This window comes from Ruditapes philippinarum, unplaced genomic scaffold (genome assembly GCF_026571515.1).
Source record: "Ruditapes philippinarum isolate M1 unplaced genomic scaffold, ASM2657151v2 ctg748_1_1_1_1, whole genome shotgun sequence".
In the NCBI taxonomy this organism is placed as follows: domain Eukaryota; kingdom Metazoa; phylum Mollusca; class Bivalvia; order Venerida; family Veneridae; genus Ruditapes; species Ruditapes philippinarum.
Genome location: NW_026867085.1, coordinates 143980 through 165342, shown reverse-complemented (window position 1 = coordinate 165342; position 21363 = coordinate 143980). Strand labels below are relative to the sequence as shown.

The following is a 21363-nucleotide window of genomic DNA, read 5'->3' as shown; positions in this document are numbered from 1 at the left end:
GATCACTGTCCCACAGGAGCATGTATTGACAGTATCTTTTATTAGCCCTTCACAAAACTTTTGCTTTTTTTGGCAGCCCACTGATCGGGGAGTTTTTCCCCGGGAATCCTGCAAAACTGATATCCCTCCTAAAACTGGTACCTTGGCTTTTGCAAAATGTTTTGTTCCAAAGTTAGAAAACCCCCCCCAAAAGGTTATCCCCTTAAAAAAAAAAAAAAACGATTTTTCTGCGTTTTTTTTTTTAATTTCTCAAATTCTTTAATTCTCTCTGGCTGGCAAATGCTACAAGTATAGAACCATGGCTTCCAGTTTGAACAGATTTTAGACTATGATTAATTCTATAAAAAAAATTTACAATGAAATCCCTGAAATTTAATATAAGCAGTGGAACTGTTCCAAATTCAAAGCAGAGCATGTGCTGAAGACAATTTTTTGCAGAGCAAGTGTTTAATTTACAAAAAAAAGAAAACACTCTGCATACAGCAAGAGATGTGATTTATTAAAATCACTTGATCTGATGACATCACAAATGATGTCATAAATGTGTATTTACTTCATTATAGTATATTGTGTTAGATATAAAATATTTATTTCCTTCTTTTTAATTTACTTGAGAGTAACAAATTACTTTTATTATGCAATAAAGACAATATACTGCAATAAAGACAATATTCTTAGTGTTTGTGTCTAAAAAAAAAAGAGCATGTTATACAAGAAGTGTACAAACCTAATGATAGCAGTGCCGACATATTTCCTTCCGTAAGTATCGAGTATAACGGTTAAAGCTGCCTCGTATAGTCTCCCGGCAATTACATCGTTCATGTCATCATACACGAGGGCGATCTCGTTCAATAACGTTGCCGTATGAGGGTGATTGGTACCAACCTCGCTCCTCGTCACTTTCAGATCTTGCAGGTAAAATGCTAGAGCCTCTTCCAGACGACTTTGTTTGTACGAAAGTTGTCCAAGCTACAAATACATATTCAAAACATATATGAACTTCAAAATTGATGATGTTTTAATTATCCTGATAAGGATAATCAAAGCTTCAGTATTTCATTCTTTTATCCAAAGTTGAACCATGCATTGAAACATTAACATATTTACATCATCCTTAAACTGATAAATCTTATTATACTGACAATAAAACTAATAATTATTCATTTTTTTATCCCAAAAAGGGTTTTAAATTTAAAAAGAAAGGATTTTAAAATTATTTCAATCATTTTTTGTTGGGTTTTAGGCACATCAAAATTTTAAAAACCATTGGAGCGCCTTTTAAGCTTAAATGATGGAGAAAGACCTCAGGTGCTCCTTTGTGCATTATTTCAAGCACAAAAGGACATTCAAGTAGAACCACCAATGTTTCATATGCTAACTAAATAGCTTTGACACATGAAAGAATTCAAAATTCCCTGGCAGGATTCTAACCTTAAAGCACTCAAGGGTAAGTGGATTAAAGTCAACAACCTTAACCATTTGGTCAAGGACTCCCCTTTTAAATCTTACAAAATATACCTTAGCAAAGATAGCTGCCACAAAGTGATGGGTTCTCCCTAGTATATCAGTAGCCAACTGTAGGGCTCGTGTCATCAGTTTCTTCGCCCCATCCATCTTATCCTGTTCTATATAAACTGATGCCAGACCTAATAGACCTTCACATACCTGAAAACATACATTACTTTTTGATGGCTTGTATATATCTGGTGCATTTAAAACCAAAATTATCCTCGGTCAATAGAGGTTATCCTGAACTCGGCAAATGTGGGTTTTTACATGCTAACCCCCTGGTACAAACACACTTTTACCGTCATAGTTTCAAGGTGCACTACCGGTCATATAATTCAGAGTAAGTCCATTGTAATTTGTATGGATTTTACTTCATAGTGTCATTAGTTAATAACGGTGCCAATTAACTTTCCAGATAATTACATTTCTACAAATATGTGATACAAGTAAAACTGGCATGCAATTAGTAACAATCAGCTTCTTGACTGGTCACTGCCTTATTTTAACTTTTTGATTCTTTTATTAATAATCTAAGAGAAATTACAAAAATTTAGCAGGACACGCATTAAACTTACCTGTATTTTTTCAGAAGGTGTATTTAATTTGGTCTGTCTATTTATAGCATCAGTGTATATTTCAGCTGCCTTCCCATACTCTCCCATCTTGTAATATACAGCCCCAAGCTCTTGTAAACTCTGATAAATAAAAAAAAAAAGTCATATTGTCTATAACCCTTACCATGCTTAATATCTTAAAAAGGACTTGTCCATTTTTCAATATGGACTGAAACTATTCAGCTTTGAGAGAAAAATTTCAAGATATGTACTGACTGAACAGTGAACATGATCAGGAAACACAGACATGCTGGCTGATCTGGATCTTTTTTAAGGGAGGTTGGTTTTTATGTTGCACCAACACAGTATAGGTCATATGGCGAGTTTCTAGCTTTACTGGTGAAGGCAGTCCAATATATCAGATGTTACGGGCTCATTATAGTTTATGTCGGTAAAGCCCAACCTCTCTTTGCCCAGAAGCTAAAATATCTCAAAGCGACGTCATATTTACAGAACTACTGGTGGAGTTCGAAAGACCTCAAATGCACTTCCGTGCATTATTTCAGGCACAAGCGGGCACCAAAGTAGAACAAGCTAGCTGGGTAGCTTCCTCATATAAAAGAATCCAAAGTCCTTGTCAGAATTCAAACCCACAGCTGTTCTGGTGTCATGGGAAGATTCATTAGTTGTCAGCAGGCTCAGGGCTTTTTAAAGATCAATTAAGATAATTACTTAAAAATGAATTAAATCAAAAATCAAAATTTACTCCTCACTGATTTTTCTATCCTAAGTATATTGAAAGGAAAATTCCATTACACTTACCTTAATAACAGTAGGATGTTTGCACCTGTATGTCCAGCTCTGATTATGTGCACTGTATATGATGTCACCATGAGATATCCCATAATTCATTTCAAGCTGCTTGATCAGTGTCAGATAGATGTTTTTTGCAGCTTCCATCAGACTCAGATTTTGAAAAAAATGTCCGAGCTTACTGAAATAAACAATCATATATTTTATATATATTAGCATGTGATGAATGTATTACAAACACTGAAATTACAAGTAGTGTTTGGATGTTAAGTTTACTCTGCCATAACATTTGTCCTGAGAAAAATAACAACAACAGAACTTTTAGTAAATTTATATGCATGTAAATATATAGTTCATGAAATTTCATATTTTTATAAGTACATGTATGCACTATTACGGTAAGTCATTTCTTATTACATGTATTTATATAATATTAATTAAAAATAAAAGTTTCAGCAGAATTTAAACAAATTCCGCAGTCCTTAAAGGTGAAAAACAGTTGATACACCTATAATGCTACTTTTTGTTTTCAAACAAAGATCTGAATTCTATATTTTCATTGTAATTTGACATATCTGTTCACAAGTTAACGATATGCTTTTAACTAATCTTAAAGTCCAGTGTATAAACTAAGATTGCAATTTTCATTTTTTTTTTCAGGATGAAAATACCATGTTTATCAGGCAATTGACCAGTTCCAATTAGCTTATATGAACTCCATACTCAGATGAGCTTAAAAGCTGATGACAACTAGATTCAGCCATTTTATTATACAGTCATGTTTAAACACGACTTCATTATTTAGTGTCAGTGTACCTGTAAAGTTCACAGTAATGTGCGGAATTCTGACGGATTTCCTTTTGGCTTATTGTGCCCAGCTTCTGCATGTATGCCTCTTCTGCCAGACTGAAGTCACCCAACTAAAATATATAAAATTCAACTACAGTACAGTTAAACCTGTGTTAAAGACCACCTCCTAATAAAGATCTCCCTGTAAATAAAGGCCACTCCTAAAAAACCCTTCTTTGATAAAATAGAACATAATAACCTCCAAATAAAGACCACTTGCCTATAAATGCCATGTTTGGTCTCTCCTTTGGATGGATCAACCAAATAAAATGTATTACTGCATAGTTTGTATAACATATCATAAAATATTTAACACATTGTTTCATCAAGTGCCATTGGTGTCCTGTTATAAATTCCAAAAGTTATTCATTGGTCAATAACCTGAACCAGCTTTTGCTCCTGTTGCCATTTAGCCATTTTGTATGAAAGTCAAAATATTACTTTGTTTACATATTGCTACTTTTATCATGAATTATTTCATATGCAGCTATCCTTTCTTCAGGTGATAAACATCTAAGATGCTCTAAAACCATTATTTAAAAATCATCTTTTCCCTTTTTTAAATAAATATTTATTAATTTCTGAGGCATAATGTGTCATTAAGAACAGTAAGTACTGGTAAAGAATCCAAAATATCCAACATGCAACAGTTATTGTATGTTAGTATATAATTAAAACACAGTTGACTTTGCCCTTAACCCTACTAAACAAATCATTACCAAAAACCCCAAAAAAATATTTTAGACTTTAATACATACAGTTTTCCAAGCTTTGACCAATTCAAATAAGCCTTCCTGACTGTTGGACATTTTGAAAAATATTTCCAGGTCACTGACTGTAGCCTTCAATCTCTCTAACTCTCCTGCTCTCATTAACAAGAAAGGTAACTCTTCAACCTATGTGTGGAAAAATACAAAAACAAATTTTAAATTCATACATAAATTAATTTATGTCAATGAAATATAGAAAGGATTTTTTTTTAATTTTCAAGAAAACATTACAAGGGAAAAAAACTTTTGAAAAGAAATATTCCAACTAACTTAGAACAATTCAAAATTCATGGACCAAATCAAAATACAAATGTTCCTTTAATTCAGTTCAGGGATATACAAAACAAAAATCGAAGGAAGAAAACTAAACAAAATACAAACACACACCTTTCTGTTATTAAGTTCCATTTTCTCAAAGAAGTCTGCAAGTTTGACATAGCATTTTTTCTTTTCCTCTTTGGTACTAAGATATTTCTTCTCAACAGCCTGCCTCAAGTGGTCATGGAAGAAATTCAGTATACCGTCACGGTTCACTAAGTTCTCATACAGTGATAGATAGAATGGAGACCAGACGGAACTTGTCACCTACAACATACAAAATAATTGTCAACTTATTATTTCTTATGAAATAAATAAAGAAAAAAAATATCTACTAGTAATTGTTGTGAATATGGAAAAAAAAAAAAACAAAACAAAAGTTACAACAAATTTTTGGAAGTCATAGATATTTATAACATGGAATCAAGAAGCAATGATGACTCGCTGATTCCATCAGAATAAATTGAGATCAACCAGGCACACTTTAGATATCTGACCAAGCTGAGCAAGAATCTGATAGCGGCCGTTCATTTTTAAGTATTTTAACATTGAAATCCCTTAAACTAACAAGTAACAGTTCAAAATACAAACTAAGGAAGACAAATTGAAAATGGCAATGGTTTAAACAAAATGTTACACTTTTTGGATTAGGATATGAAGATTTTTTTTTTCTGGTTGGGTTTAAATTCACATCAATATGACAACTTTTTAGTGTTACTGGTATAGGAAGACCTCAGGTGCCACTTAGTGCATTATTTCAGGCACAAGGAGGCACCCGAGTAGAACCATCAACATTTGGTTAGCTAAAACAAACATTTGAGTATTTACAAATATATCTACAGAACAACTTACATTGAGGAAGTCTGTTAACTCTGCCTCGGACATGCCTCTATTAGAACACCAGAAGGCAGTAGTAGCATCTCGTACAAGGTCAGGTCTAAGAATAAACGAAACAAAATCTCCAATTATAATGACTTATGTGCTCAACTAGTGAAGAAAACAAACATTAACTATGAATATAACAAATACCTAATTTTTGATATTTCACTTCTAATAGGTGCAGAAGGAAACTAGATGTCTCTATATTCATTATGAAAAGCCTCTGAGGAGAGCCATCAACCTTTTCAAGCTTGATACTTCATTCAACTAAAAAATTCAATATTCTTTAAAAGATTGGAACACTCCAACACTGAAGGAAGTCTGGAATAGTTCTAAGTGTAAGCTAGGAGTGAAAATTTATATTTGAGACAAGAACGGCATGTATTAAGTTTCTCAAAACTTTCATTTTTGTTGATTAGTGCTACTTCTGATTAGTAAACATGAAAAGAATAGACTACATCACTAAAACAAGAACTGAAGTAAGTTTGATCTTGCATCAGAAAACAAAATAATAAAATAATACATGTGCATTTCGTATTAACAACATTTTTTTTATTATTGTTTCAGGACATAATTACTATTGTTATTATTTTAGTATATATAACATTAATGTTTTTATCTAAATCAATATACATAACCATCATTCAGATTTTACAATGCAATGAAATATGTAGTGTAAGGTGAGGCTACTGCTGCAAAAATTATAAGATTTACATTTCAAAGATAACTTCCCTTTGTATGCTACCCTTTATTGTCAATATTACACATGTATGTCAACTCTTTAAACAAATGACTTGCCTATGCCATCAGTATAGGGCCAGGTAAGCCTGCATATCAATACAGTCTGAAAAGCCTAGTCTATACTTTTGACTGACTGATGAATGTTTCCTTAGGAATATTGATAATGAAATCTCTATTATCCAAAAATGGACTGTTCCAAATTCAAAACAGGCTATGTTTATCATGCAATTTTGGAAGGGTACCATCTATGACTGCTTATTAGGCAAAATGGCCTATAAGAAGCAGCCTTAACTTTAATCTTGTCACTTAGGATTTCATAAAAGATGCACTATATTTTTGGCAATAGACCTAAAAACACCATCATTGTTTCTGTCACTAAAAGTCGACCAAGGATTTTTAAAGCTTTACATTTTAAAAAAGACAATTAAAGGTGGGTGATTAAGGGCAATGTTAATATCATACCTTACCACAACAGGTGAACTCGGTGCAATGAAATATAACATAGTCATAACACTACAACAACAAAATACATATTGTTAGTATAAATACAACACAACACAAATGACAGATCTAGAGAGAGAAAAATAGGGTTATTTTTTTACAAACATTTAAGTGTTAAGTATTGAAATAAAGTAGATCTATGAGAACAGACTTTCTATGAGAAATTTAAGAATTTTAAACCAGCTGTCTGTACAGACAGAAATATCTAGCTCGAAGGTCATTGTTTTTGGCGGTAACAAAGCTCTGCTGACAGCTAGATATTCTGGTCTGATACAACAGCCAGTGTTTGATTCTTTTTGTACATATTAACAATCATGTTAATTATATTTCGAACAGACATTACAAAAACTAATATTTCATTAAGCACTTTTTTCTTATAGTAGCAAAATGATGTCATCCTAAGAACGCAATTCATTCATAGAAGGCGCATGAATATGACATCATTTTAAGTGCCTGACTTGTATTACACAGGGGCTGTCAGACAGGTTTTTTAGCACTGGTGTGAACAGTAGATAATCCTGTCTGATATGCAGGAAAATGTATTATGTAACTTCCTTTGTGTAATTCTGGACAAACCAGGCTAGAAAACGGTCCATGCTCATTGACTAACATACCAACTCAATATTAGTAAATGTACTTTGATCCTGAAACCCCTTAAAATACTAATGGACTTTTCCAATCTTAAAGCAAGGCCAGTTCATTCTGCAAATTTAGCAGTATGTTAATATTGTTAGAATAGAAAATTGTTAGGTTTGTTTATGTGAGCTGTTTAAAGAAACCTAATATCTATAAAATATCTTCGCTCTAAAACAATTAAGTCATACATCTATAGAAAAAAAAACCAAAGCCATCACTATATATGACACAAAAACCACTGTAATAAACTGTTAACACCTGTAGTATATTATTCTAAGAAAATTTTAAATCATTCTAAGAAAATTTAACAACTCAAATAAATCAATAAAAGCTACACATTCTTATAAATTATTCAAATTTGGTCAATTCTGATGTTAGGTGATTTTTACTGCACAATGGTTGAAAACTACCAAAAGACCAAACAACCAAACATACAAAAAAAAATCCCCACTTAAATGTATTACAGTACATATGACATACCTAGAGTTACTTCCCTTTTCAAAGTCTTGTTCAAGCCTCTCAAGGATCTTGGCAAACAGATGATTGGGACTGTCTGCTGTCAGATACTCTCTAATCTTATCTGTCAGTGTGCGGAATGATCCATACATACGAACCTTTTAATATAATAATAAAAAGAATTAAGGATGTGAAACACTCAAAACAACATGGATCAGGTTTCAGTATTTTTAACAATGTGGATCAGGTTTCAGTATAATTATTAATGACCTATGTTTTGGCTATTCAATAACCTTTATAATTTTGATAAAATGTAGAATGTGAAAAATACAAGAATCAAGATATTATAAAAAAACTTTCATACATGTTAGATGTTTAAAACATATTACCAGACCAGTTCAACTAGATTCTTAGTAATAAATAATTATTGTGTCACTTATATATTCTGATACTAAAATCCAGTCTCAAATTTAAAGTTGGACAAGTCAATTATTTAGTTTCTAAATTTGGAAGTACGAAAATGCAGATCATTTTCAAAATATGAAAAGAAAAATTAAACTTTTATTATTATTTATCATTTATTATTTTCCAACAAGTATTAACTGCAAAGAGTTTAAAAAATAAGTGACAAATAACACAATAACTTGATTTCAATAGAATATTGCCTTACAACTTTGCAATCCTGACATGACTGGATTGTCAAAATATTTCCTAAAGTTTTTCTTGTAAAGGTGCAATAATATAACATTATAGGCAGTATCAGGGTCCTAAAATATGATTCTTATAAAAGTACCTCATCTAAATCTCCTCATGAATATTTACAAAAAAAATGTTATGCACAGCAGATTTAAAAAGCTCTGCAGCAGATGTGTAAAACTTTGCTGCAGACATAGAAAATTCTGCAGCAGACAGAAGAAGCTCTGCTGCTGACATAAAAACTCTGTAGCAGACATAAAAAGCTCTGCTGCAGACATAAAAATTCTGTAGCAGACATAAAAAGCTCTGCTGCAGACATAAAAATTCTGCAGCAGACATCAGAAACTCTGCTGCTGACATAAAACTCTGCTGTAGACATAAAAACTCTGCTGCAGACATGAGAAGCTATGCACCAGACACAAAAAAACCTGCAGGAGATGTGAAAATGTTATGTTTAATTGACCTAGTTACCTCATCAAGAAGCGACTTTAGGTAAAGAGCATTTGACGTCTGTTTTGCATTTACAATCATGTCCTTCTGGTTCCTGCGGTCAAATCTTGCCATAAGAGATTCCCCTTCCAGGTATCTGACAAGAGGAATCTGAACCTTTCTGGCTTTCATTTCCGAGTTGGCTCCAAATTTTCATTACTTTCGGGGCCAGGGCCAAAAATTTTCTTACAATGCCCGGGTCATCGCTCCTAAAAAAAAAACAACATATGGGGTTTGGGGGTAAAACATTTATTTTTTTAAGGTTTCCCCCCAATTAAATAAGGGAAATACTTAAACTGATTTTTTTGGGCCCCAAAAAAATAAAGGACTTGAAAATTTTAAAAATTTAAGAGTTGCCTTAAATATCAAAGTGCTTAAGCTGTATTGGGGGAAAGGCCCCTTTCGGGCCCCCTAAAAAATTTTAAGTAGAACCCACCAAAACATTCTAAAAAGCTGGTTTGGATGCCCCTCGCTCAAATGTTTAAAATTGAAAATAAAAACGGGGGTTTTTAAACTCAATAGCTTTTTGGTTAAATTTAAATTTAGGGGAAATCAGAAAATTAAAAATTTTTGGTAAAGAATTTTTTTTTTTTTCCCAAACAGAATCAAGGAATTTAAAACAAATCTGATTTTTCAAAAAAAAAAACGTAAATTTGTACTAAGAAAAAAACAAACTTTTACCTTCCCCGGGGGGAAGGTTACAAAAAGCATAAATTACATTTTTGGTGGCAGCTCAGAAGGGTATTCCACACAAGTCTTTCCCGGGGGCCTAAAAATAAAAAAAATTTCAGACATCAAAAATTGTACATTAAATAAGGGGTTTTAATCGGCCTTATTTTGTTTAAATTTGGGGGGGAAGAAATTTTCGGGGTTTTTTATTTCCTTTTTTTCCCTTTTGGACGAAAAAAATTTTCCTTTTTTCTTTTTTTTGGTTTTGACAACGGGAATTTTTAAATTTAAAATTAAAAAAAGGTTAAAAAGGAAATTTAAATTTCAATAAAGAAAAACTTCAGAAGTATAAGATATAAAGGAAAAACTTTGCGGGGAAGGATCTATAAAAAATGAAAACACTTTTTTTGGCAGTTAAAAAGAGACCCCTTTCCTTTTCTTTTTTCCAGACCCCCAAATTTCTTTAAAGTGTTTTGAGGGCTTTTTAAAATAAAATAACGACCTTTACCTTGCCCCCACCTCCAAAAAACCCTTGCCTTTTTCATTAATCAGGTAAGAATCTGATGAGGGTATCTGCATGTCAAACCCCGGGTAATATGTTTTCATCTCTTAAAACCAGCCTGAAAAATTTTATTTATAAATTCCCACAGGTAAAAAAAAATTAAAAAAATTTAAACTGTCATGGGGAAACCCATTTTTTGACTTTTCTAAAATTTTTTTTGTTTATTTAAAACATGTTTTAAAATTTTTTTTTCCCAATTAAAAAGGGTTTAAAAATTTTTCCCACAAAATTCCATAAAATTTTTATGGGTTTTAAAAAGTCAAACAGGGGATAAGGCAAATTCACTTTTGTTTCAATAACAGCAATAACATGAAAAATGATGTAACTTAGAAATCATGTTCAAACCTTACTGAGATTTATAATAATTTTCTGAAAATAATTTCACAAGGAAAATAAGTTTTAACAGCTTCTGATTATTGGTGCCAAAGGTACACCATGTCATGGTGAGCTGCTAGTCGGTAGGTCTCCTACCCATACATTGTATCAGGCAACAACAGGCACCCATGTAGAAAAAGCTAGCTGGATATCTCCCTTGTAAAAGACAATTTGACATGCTTGATAAGATTTAACCAGAAAAAAAATGTTATCTCTTAATCTCCTGTAATCTCTATTTTTTTCCCCATCACATTACACTTCAGAGTTTCTTAATTTTCACACTTTATTCAAGTGTTGGACTGTTTCTTATAGGTGTGAAGATAAATGTTATTATCTATTTGTTTGCTGACATAAAAAGGTTTTACACAGTATAATATTCCTTCACATCTTTTTAAATTTCCGGATTCAGAAGTAAATTTGAATTGATAAAACCCAAATTTTACAAGAAAACCGTTCGGAATTTTTCAAAATTCAGAAGTTCCATAAATTAGAGGTTTTAATGACATAGAAAACACAAGAAGAAATTTCGGGACCTTGAAAAATGTTCGGATTTTGGTTTATTCCGGAATTTCAGAAGTTTTCCCAAAAATTTGGAATTTTCACTGTATGGTTTAAAAAAACTAAAAAAGAAGCTAAAAAAGTTTAATTTTCTAATTGTGTTGGGGAAAAAAAAAATTTAATTTAAATCTGATTTTATTCATCAAAAGGGAATAAAATCGCTAGTTGTGATTTTAAGTCATAATTATATATAATACATGTATTGTATTCATTTCTATTGTTTACAAAATATACTTCTATCAAAACGAACACAGGCACTCACAAGAAATAGGTCACACTCACCGTCTGATAAGTTTGATATAATCAGCGCTGTCGGCCGAACTTCCGACAAAGTGTACAAACATGAATGTATCTGGTTCCAAGTCTTCAACACGTTTTACCCAGTTTGCTACAAATGCTGACTTCCCAGATCCTTAAAATAAAAAACTATGTTAAAATATGATGTATAGATAATCAGTTCATAATTCAATAGAGAAATTATAAACAAAAAGCTACAAAAACGTATCATTTTTTCATCAATCATGACTTTTATCAATCCCTGAAATACTGATTTGTTTTTATTTTCAATTTTTTTTTATCATTCCATTGTTCATATGCATTATGGCTGATCAGGAAATATTGCTAGAAAATATATAGAAATATAGAAAGAGAGTAATATTGAATATTACTGAGTTTTTCATGAATTTTAATTAATCTTTATTGTTTTCTGATTGGTCAGGTTTTGAGTGGCACCTACCCTATAAAAATCATAACAAAACATGACAATTGTCTAGCTTTACTGCCGGAGTAAGAATAAAAATGCCCAAAGTGCATTTTTTCATGCACAAGCAAAGACATAGATATACGTTATCTACAGCTCTGGCACAAGTGAACATCCAAGTAAAAACCATTGACCTTCAGCTAGCTAGCTGGATAGTGTCTTCATATGAAAAATTTAAAGTCTTTGGTGGGATTTCAACTAACAGAAGTGAGTGGCAAGTTATTAGAAATCAGCAACCTTAAATACATTGCCGTATTACACTTTTTAAATACAAAATATAAACATGAACAAGAGCTGTCAGTAGGACAGCAACGCTCGACTATTCTTAGTGCTTGATAGTAAAAAAAATGCTTGATACAGTTACCTCCTCCTGTTTACAGGTTGGGGTCATGATGGTGAGCAAGTGTGCAAAGTTTCAAAGCCATATGTCAATGGACTTTTGAAAATATTTGAACTATTACAAAAACTTTAACATAAATTCTAAGTCGAAAAAGGGGCATAATTCTGTCAAAATGCTTGATAGAGTTACCTCCTCCTGTTTACAGGTTGGGGTCATGATGTTGAACAAGTGTGCAAAGTTTCAAAGCCATATGTCAATGGACTTTGAAAATATTTGAACTATTACAAAAACTTTTAACGTAAATTCTAAGTCGAAAAAGGGCATAATTCTGTCAAAATGCTTGATAGAGTTACCTCCTCTGTTTACAGGTTGGGGTCATGATGGTGAAAAAGTGTGCAAAGTTTCAAAGCCATATGTTCTATGGACTTTGAAAATATTTGAACTATTACAAAAACTTTAACGTAAATTCTAAGTCGTAAAAAGGGGCATAATTCTGTCAAAATGCTTGATAGAGTTACCTCCTCCTGTCTACAGGTTGGGGTGCATGATGGTGAACAAGTGTGCAAAGTTTCAAAGCCATATGTCAATGGACTTTGAAAATATTTGAACTATTACAAAAACTTTAACATAAGTGGTTACGCCGACGCCGACGCTCGGGTGACTGCAATAGCTCTACTTATTCTTATCGAATAGTCGAGCTAAAAATATAGGATTTTTGTATATGTATGCTTACAAATACAGAAATATATTTGCTCTTACAGTTTTCCTCACATATTAAAGGTATAGAATGAAAATAGTGTATATAATCAATCAATCTTACCTGATTCTCCTAGGAGAACAAAAGGCTGATTTATTTTCTTGCTCCTATTTTCATCAACCGTCTTAAAGTAGTCTTCTCTCCCGATATACACACGACATCTCAGCTCAGCAAATGCACTGTGTGCCTCTTTCTGTTGCTCAAGTTTTGTCAATTCCGTACCTAATGGGAAATCGTCATTCACACATTTCTCAAGATCCTATAGATAATTTGACAAAAAATTCTTATTTAAGAGTACAATGGAGCATGCAAAAAAGAATCCTTTATTTACCATGCAAAATTTTGTGTATATAATGGACAAAAAACTAGTATTTGAATTTTAAATTTTCCACAGTAAATTCAGGTGGATTGATATTGAATAAGCTAAACTCAAGCAGCTAACAATGTCTGGCCAATCAACCTTGAAATACAAGCCAAAAGATAAATAAAATACAAGTCACATGTTGGACGCATATCTTAACCCTTTTGATGGCCTAGTGGTTAAATGTCTGCCTCTCAACCCAGAGAGCATGTGTTCAAGCCCTAATCAAGTCATGACCATGTTTTTCATATGACACCGGTACTGGTTGGTATCCCGGGAGTGGATTGAAAGTGATTAATTTATATAAGTTGCATTAAATTGTATCACAATCGAGCTTAAATAAATATGTTTGAATCAAATATCTCAAATCTTTTCATGCTTAATATCAGAAATATACTTGTCCATTTTTCAGTTGGAACAAAAAAAAATCTTCTTTTTTTTTTTGGAAACTTTGAAAATATGTATTAGCAGAATAGCCAACAATGCAGACCATGTGCTGGTAGCATAGGTAGATTCAGCCAGCTCCGACAGGGCAAGAGTTGAAGTGATGACTTTGTCATTGAAATCTCCTTCTTATATCTAAAAAAAAAAACATACTTTATAACATTAAAAAATAATTGTTACTTTTTTAATTAAGTCTGCTACTTCTGATGCTGTTTTGAACTTGGTGACCTTCAGTCCTTCATGTTTCAACACTTCAGATTTCAGCCATTCTTGTCTTTGGTGATGCCAGTCCGATTCTGAGGTCATCCTCTGATATTATAACATTACATTACAAATATAAATGCTTAAATGGTAAAAACAAATGGGGCAATTTAACAGACAGTAAAAGCTTTAAAGTTATATGCAAAATAGTCTTGATTCCTGGTTCAAAAAAAGAATTTTCATAAGGGCTAAAAATATTCAAGGAATAAATCTAATTCTAGCCCTTTTATTTCCTGACTTTGTGTAATGGATTTGTGGTCTTTATGGAATTTTATAAATTTCATTACCAGTTTGAAGGTTTCCAATGATAATATTCCTAAATAAAACAACCAAAATATATACAACTTAACAATGTTACAAGAATGACCAAGAAGGCATGCACAGCTGTACAAAATAACTAAACTATATACAATGTACTGTTTGGTAAATTTAAGTTTAAAAGTTTGTATTTTGTTGGCTTTTTGTTCTCTTTTTTTGTGTCACTTAAAGGCATATCATGTCCAAGAAATGAATAGATATTCTTTTCTTCTTTAGAACAAGTGTTCAATAATGTTTCAATACAGCAATTAAAGCATATTAGGTAGTAGGGTTGAATGTAAAACAATGTGTCATAAATGTTAAGCTATAGACATGTAAAGCCAATGAATACTTATCTGAAACTGTAACAGGACACTAAAAAGGTTTTGGGAAATGAATATAATACAAATTTTTATGACTTATTTGGCCTTTAAAGGGAACAAAGCTATATCTGAAATGAAATATTTTTATAAACTCTTTTGTTGACAGTAAAACTATTATATATCCTAAAATAATATCTATTCCTAAAATCGTTGCAACCAAGAATGTCTCTGTTATCTAACACACATGAATATTGTACTGAAACAAAATAAAAATTAATGTTCTGATACAGAATAATGCCCCAATTACCAAAGCTTTCCTCGTTTTTCTGCATGCCAAGTATTTCAGCACTTAAGTCTCATATGAAAGACTGATAAGTAATTCTAGTTGGCCAGTCCAAGAATCAAACCCACAAAGTCATGATTACAAGTCTTGCGCTCTAATCGATTAAGCTATGTGCGCTGGCATAGACAAAAAGATTGACAACTGACCTTATATTGGTCCTCTGTAACATCCTCCTTTTTCACTGGATCTCTCATGTAGAAAAAACATTTGTCTTTCACAGCAGACGGGTTATTTAGTGCACCATGGAATACCTCTAACTGAAAGTTTAATTCAATCATGTTTTACTGTAAATCAGTATGTGTACACACATAAAGTGCACCATGGAATACCTCAAACTGCAAGTTTAATTCAATCACGTTTTACTGTAAATCAGTTTGTGTACACACATAAAACATTCTTGAGGAACTACGGCCTAGTGCTTGAAATTTCTTCATCTCAACCCAGGATGATATAATTATGACACTAACTTACAAACAAATTAAGCAAAATACGTTCCTGCCTACTCTGAAATTTACTCTCTCATTCAGCAAAGTTAAAACTTTCTCTATGTTTTGAAAATCTCTCACAATCAAACTTAACCAACAGATTTTGATTAGCAAAAATAAAAGTTTCTTAGGAGCAGATATAGGATGTGTGCACTATCAAAAACTAAGAAATCGTAAAAAAATCTAGAAGCTTTAGATTGTTACCGTAGTAACGCTGGTATCAAATCGATATTTCTCGATCCACGTCAGATTTGGGTGATTTTCAACGGCATAGTTGTACGTCATATCCAACACGTCATCCTTCTTGTTTTCTGTCTGAGACCAACCAAATCGATCACCCATCAAACAAATGAAATATGGACGGCATCTGTCAATCTACACGTACAAAAATATGGACTTAATGTTTATTATTCTAGTAGATCTAATTATCACATAAACCAAAAATTACTCATTTTAACAGTTTTCTGTTCTTATTTTATATATGTGATGAATAGAATATTATATTTGTGTAGATTCAATACTAAATTTATTGAACTCATTGAATAAAACAATATTTTGCTCGCCAGTGGCACGAATAATATGATTTTATTCAACTTGTTCAATAAATTTAGTATTAAACTACACTCATTCAATATCCTCTTTTTTTTATTTATTAGTATAATTTTTACATTGACAGAAATGGAATGGCTATCGAGCAAGTATTTATGTATGCTTAGATAAAATTAAACAAGCAAAATTAAGACACACATATACATATAAACAGCTAATTGACTGCCATCTTGACAGTTTTTATGAAAATTATCATATTATTCCACAAAGTTTGAAACTGCCATGATATTTCAAATTGTTTCATGTAATCAAACTTATAACCAATCTTTTTTCCTGATTAAATTGTTTTATAAATAATTCAACGACTGATAAAATCATTTTTTTGGTTATATAACCCAAGAGATACTGGGCTCTAGGTTATAGAATGAAGACATTACACCAAAGTTGCCAACAGAAGAGACACACTAATGAAGAGACAAACTAATATACAGAGACACACAGAAGACAAAAACAATATGTTCTTCCTGAAATACTGATGTGAGGGGCACACTTGTCTATTTTCAGTGCTTAATAGTTAAAAAGTGGAGGCATGGCCAAGAGGTTAACTAGACTAGTAATGTTAGGATCCCTAGCTGCATGCGTTCAAGCTCTCCCAGTTACAAGCAGTTTTAATTCTTCTGCAAATAACTTTACAAGCATTGCTTCATACTGGTTGGTTCCAGGAATGAATTAGAGCATGAGTCATAAGCGTATAGCTTCCTACACAATTGAACATAAATAAATTCTATAATAAAGTAAGAGACTGAACAATGCTAGAAATTTTAAATATTGAAAGAAAAAAACAAGAAAAGAAATTATTCACTTTTGTTATGTTAGTCAAGGCAAAAAAAATGGATTCTATTTTGTTTGTTTACTCACCTCTTGTAAACAGATTGCTATTGTTTTACCATCACTCGTCTGCTCAGATGTTATTCCCCATCGTAAATCTACATACGTGAAAAACACACCCCTATCTGAACAAAGTCTGTTGATCTGTAAAAAGGATTAATATGAGTTTTATAATGGTTTAAGAGCATGTTAGATGCATATCACCTGAAGAAAGTAGTGCTGAATGTGAAATAATGGGTCACAAAATAGCAAAATGTTAACATACAAAAAAAAATCACTATATCTGTACTTACTGATAAAAAGCAACAGAAAAAAAAGATGGCCAATGAGTCACTTTTTGGAAAATATAACCGGACATCAAAAATAAAAACCTTTTGAAAAATAAAAGTATTTCTGATGCATACTGGGTCTTTAAGCAAATATATGAAATGATTTGGACTCAAAAAGATTTTCCTTGCACAATTTTGAAATATGATAAACCTTTCTGTTTGAAATCAAACAATAAACACAAATTCACTTTATGGAATCTTAATCAAAGACTTCTGGCTTTTTTAAGGTATTTATGGTAATATTCTATCTGCAATAAACTCACTTACTTCTCTGAAAGCTTTCTTTATAATTTCTTCTCTCTCATTGGTAAAGTCCCTGAATGTACTTGATACAAATACTCGAATTTCTCTCTTCTTTCGTTTGTTTTGTTTTTTGGTGAGTCTCGGTAAAGCTTGATTTTGAACAATTTCGGTCTGTTTCTCAAATTGCTTATCAACCGGAATACCTGAAAATATATTTGTTGCTTGAAAAATGTTCTAAATAGACTTTTAAGTGTTGAAAATTGAGTACCGCTCAAGCCAGTGGTAGGGGGCATAAGGGATGTTGTACTTATCAATTATCCCTCGTGTATAGACTCAATCAAACCGAGTCTAGAGTTTTCATGTAATTTTGTTTTGATCAATGCTTCCTATGGATCACTCTTCTACCAGATTTTCACTCTGGAGTTAAGAATATTTTGGGTTTTCCCAACAAATTCTGGGGAACAAAAACACTTTTACACTTACAACTTCAAAAATAATTTGAATAAATTGACCAATGTATTGTTAATGGTTGTGCACCATGAAGCTGTAACGAGAAAAGTTTGCATGATCGAGGTGGATTTGCTTGGCAAAACCCATATTTGCTGACTATTTTACAGACTGGATTTTAACTGACAAACTCTTTTAAATCGTTTTTTTATTGTGAAATTAGAAGAATATACATGTAACACAAACCAATGTACACATAACAAGACTATCTACCAGACTGCTCAGTATTTTGCTTTCTTAGAACAGGTTATACTTTACAAAGAAAATATGAAAATAATAGCATACTATCTTTCTCTACAAAGTCTTTCAGAATTTCCTGATTGTCTGAGAGTATTTGGCTGACCAGCTTGTCCAGTGCACTCTTCTTTTCTGAATCCATGCCCTATTAAATGACATGATGTCACATGTTAGCAGATAAATTCACATGCTTAGACCAATCATTTAACATCTTAATCACAAATAACGGGAACCTTTATATAGCTGTTAAATGAGGAAATGTAAAAAATTCCAAATTAAGCCTCACTGATCTTGATCCTTCAATCTCTAACTCGACCAAATGTTTAAAGTCCGTGCAATGAACGGCAGAACCTACATGCAAAATATCTTTAATATAAGTAAAACATGTGAGACAGGACAATGAACAAGAGGGCCATGATGGCCCTGAGGTCGCTCACCTGTATATAGGCCCCCCACCCCCGGGCCAATTTTTACCCAAGGGCTTTTATTTGTTTATTTGAACAGACTTGGTAGACACCCATATGAAGATGTTTCATGCTAAACATCTAAGTTCTAGCTCATTGGCATTTTTAAAAGAAGATTTTTAAAGTGTTTACTATACACATATAGTTAAAAACAATGTCACCCCTGGGCCAGGGCCAGTTTTTGACCCCCGGGCGTTTATTTTAACAAAACTTTGTAGATATTTACTTAAAGATGTTTCATGCTTAATATCTAAACTCTAGCTATTTGGGTTGTTCCAAAGAAGATTTTTAAGTTTTTGCTATACACATATAAGGAAAATCAATGACCCCCCCCCGCCCGGGCGGGGCCAGTTTTTGACCCCAGGGCTTTTATTTGAACATACTTGGTAGACACCCATTAGAACATGTTTCATGCTAAATATCTTAGCTCTAGCTCTTTGAGTTCTTTAAAAGAAGATTTTTTAAGTTTTTACTATATGCATATAGGAAAAATCTATGACCCCCTGGGGCAGGGTCAATTTTGACCCCAGGGCTTTTATTTGAAAAAACTTGGTAGACATTCACTAGAAGATGTTTCATGCCAAATATCAAAGCTCTAGCTCTTATGGTTCTTTAAAAGAAGATTTTTTAAGTTTTTACCATATGCATATAGGGAAAATCAATGACCCCCGGGGCGGGGCCAATTTTGACCCTAGGGCTTTAATTTGAACAAACTTGGTAGACACTCACTAGAAGATGTTTCATGCTTAATATCTTAGCTCTAGCTCTTTGGGTTCTTTAAAAGAAGATTTTTTAAGTTTTTACTATATGCATATAGGGAAAATCAATGACCCCCTGGGTCGGGGCCAATTTTGACCCCAGGGCTTTTATTTGAACAAACTTGGCAGACATTCACTAGAAGATGTTTCATGCCAAATATCTAAGCTCTAGCTCTTACGGTTCTTTAAAAGAAGATTTTTTAAGTTTTTACTATATGCATATAGGGAAAATCAATGACCCCCTGGGGCGGGGCCAATTTTGACCCCAGGGCTTTTATTTGAACAAACTTGGTAGACACTCACTAGAAGATGTTTCATGCCAAATATCTAAGCTCTAGCTCTTATGGTTTTTTAAAAGAAGATATTTAAAGTTTTTTCTTTTGGTTGCCATGGCAACCAGAGTTCTGCATGGAATTAAATTCTTTGAACAATTTTTAAAGGTGACCACCAAAGGAACATTCCTGTGAAGTTTGGATGAAATTGGCTCAGTGGTTTATGAGGAGATGTCATTTAAAGCAAAAGTTTACGGACGGACGGACGACGGACGGACGGACGGACGCCTGACGAAAAGCGATCACAAAAGCTCACCCTGTCACTTTGTGACAGGTGAGCTAAAAAGAGCATAATCTTTATACTAATTTCTATACCAAAATGTAAACAAGATTGCATTTAAGAAAAATGCTATGCCACCGCATGGTTCAAATTTCATAGCTGTACATCAAAGGACACAAAAGAAGGTCACATCATCAAAATCTAGGTCACCTGATATCAAAGTTCAATTTTACAACTAAAACTGTGCACATGGTCAAAATGTCATTGCTGTACATCAAAGGACAAGAAAGTAGGTCACTGTCCCCTTGGGCAAGGCATAATTTTGACCCAAGGGTTTAATTCAAAACAATTTTGATACAGGTCCACCAAACAACATTTCAAGACAAATATCTAAGCTATAGCTTTCTCCCATTCAGAAAACATTTGTTTTATTTTTTGTTTTTACTATGTGTACATAATGAGAATCACTGCCCCCGGGCATGGCTTATTTTGACACCAGGGGGCAATTTTGAACAACTTTGGTAGATGACCTATAAATGATATTATATATCAAACATCAAAGCTCTATGCCTTGTACCTTCAGACAAAAATATTTTTTATTTTTTCACTATATGTACATAATGAAAATCAATGACCCCCAGGGCGGAACCAATTTTGGCCCCAGGGCTATAATTTGAACAATCTTGCAAGAGATTCACTACACAATGTTTCATGCAAAATATCTTAACTCTAGCCTTTGTAAATTTAGAGAAGATGATTTTTTAAGTTTTTACTATATACATATAAGGAAAACCTATGGCCACCGGGGGCGGGGCTAATTTTGACACAAGAGGCAAAATTTGAATAACTTTTGTAGAGTACCTTAAGATGATATTATTTAACAAATATTAAAGCTCTAAGCCTTGTACCTTGTACAATAAGATTTATTTATTTTTTACTATATAAAATATTGAAATCAATGACCCCAAGGGTGGGGGCAATTTTGACCCCAGGGCTATAATTTGAACAATCTTCCTAGAGGTTTACTACAATATGTTTCATGCAAAATATCTAACCTCTAGCATTTGTCAATTGCTAGAAGAATTTTTTT

At 32.6% G+C, this 21363-nt stretch overlaps 1 protein-coding gene across 1 annotated transcript in view; it reads right to left on the bottom strand.

Annotated features, from left to right (window-relative positions):
* Nucleotides 1-241: 241 nt before the first annotated feature.
* LOC132734773 (uncharacterized) overlaps nt 242-21363 on the bottom strand; it is a 36609-nt gene continuing 15487 nt past the window's right edge. The window contains exons 14-34 of the mRNA XM_060721619.1: nt 18548-18644; nt 17780-17958; nt 17214-17327; nt 15951-16121; nt 15408-15518; nt 14218-14346; nt 13296-13491; nt 11658-11787; nt 9930-9980; nt 9194-9308; nt 8051-8184; nt 6896-6946; nt 5666-5750; nt 4883-5080; nt 4484-4621; nt 3693-3796; nt 2886-3057; nt 2085-2204; nt 1519-1665; nt 728-969; nt 242-338 (exon numbers count right to left, since the gene is read on the bottom strand). Of these exons, the coding sequence (XP_060577602.1) occupies nt 242-338; nt 728-969; nt 1519-1665; nt 2085-2204; nt 2886-3057; nt 3693-3796; nt 4484-4621; nt 4883-5080; nt 5666-5750; nt 6896-6946; nt 8051-8184; nt 9194-9308; nt 9930-9980; nt 11658-11787; nt 13296-13491; nt 14218-14346; nt 15408-15518; nt 15951-16121; nt 17214-17327; nt 17780-17958; nt 18548-18644 (2781 nt within the window). The remainder of the gene's footprint in view (nt 339-727; nt 970-1518; nt 1666-2084; nt 2205-2885; nt 3058-3692; nt 3797-4483; nt 4622-4882; nt 5081-5665; nt 5751-6895; nt 6947-8050; nt 8185-9193; nt 9309-9929; nt 9981-11657; nt 11788-13295; nt 13492-14217; nt 14347-15407; nt 15519-15950; nt 16122-17213; nt 17328-17779; nt 17959-18547; nt 18645-21363) is intronic.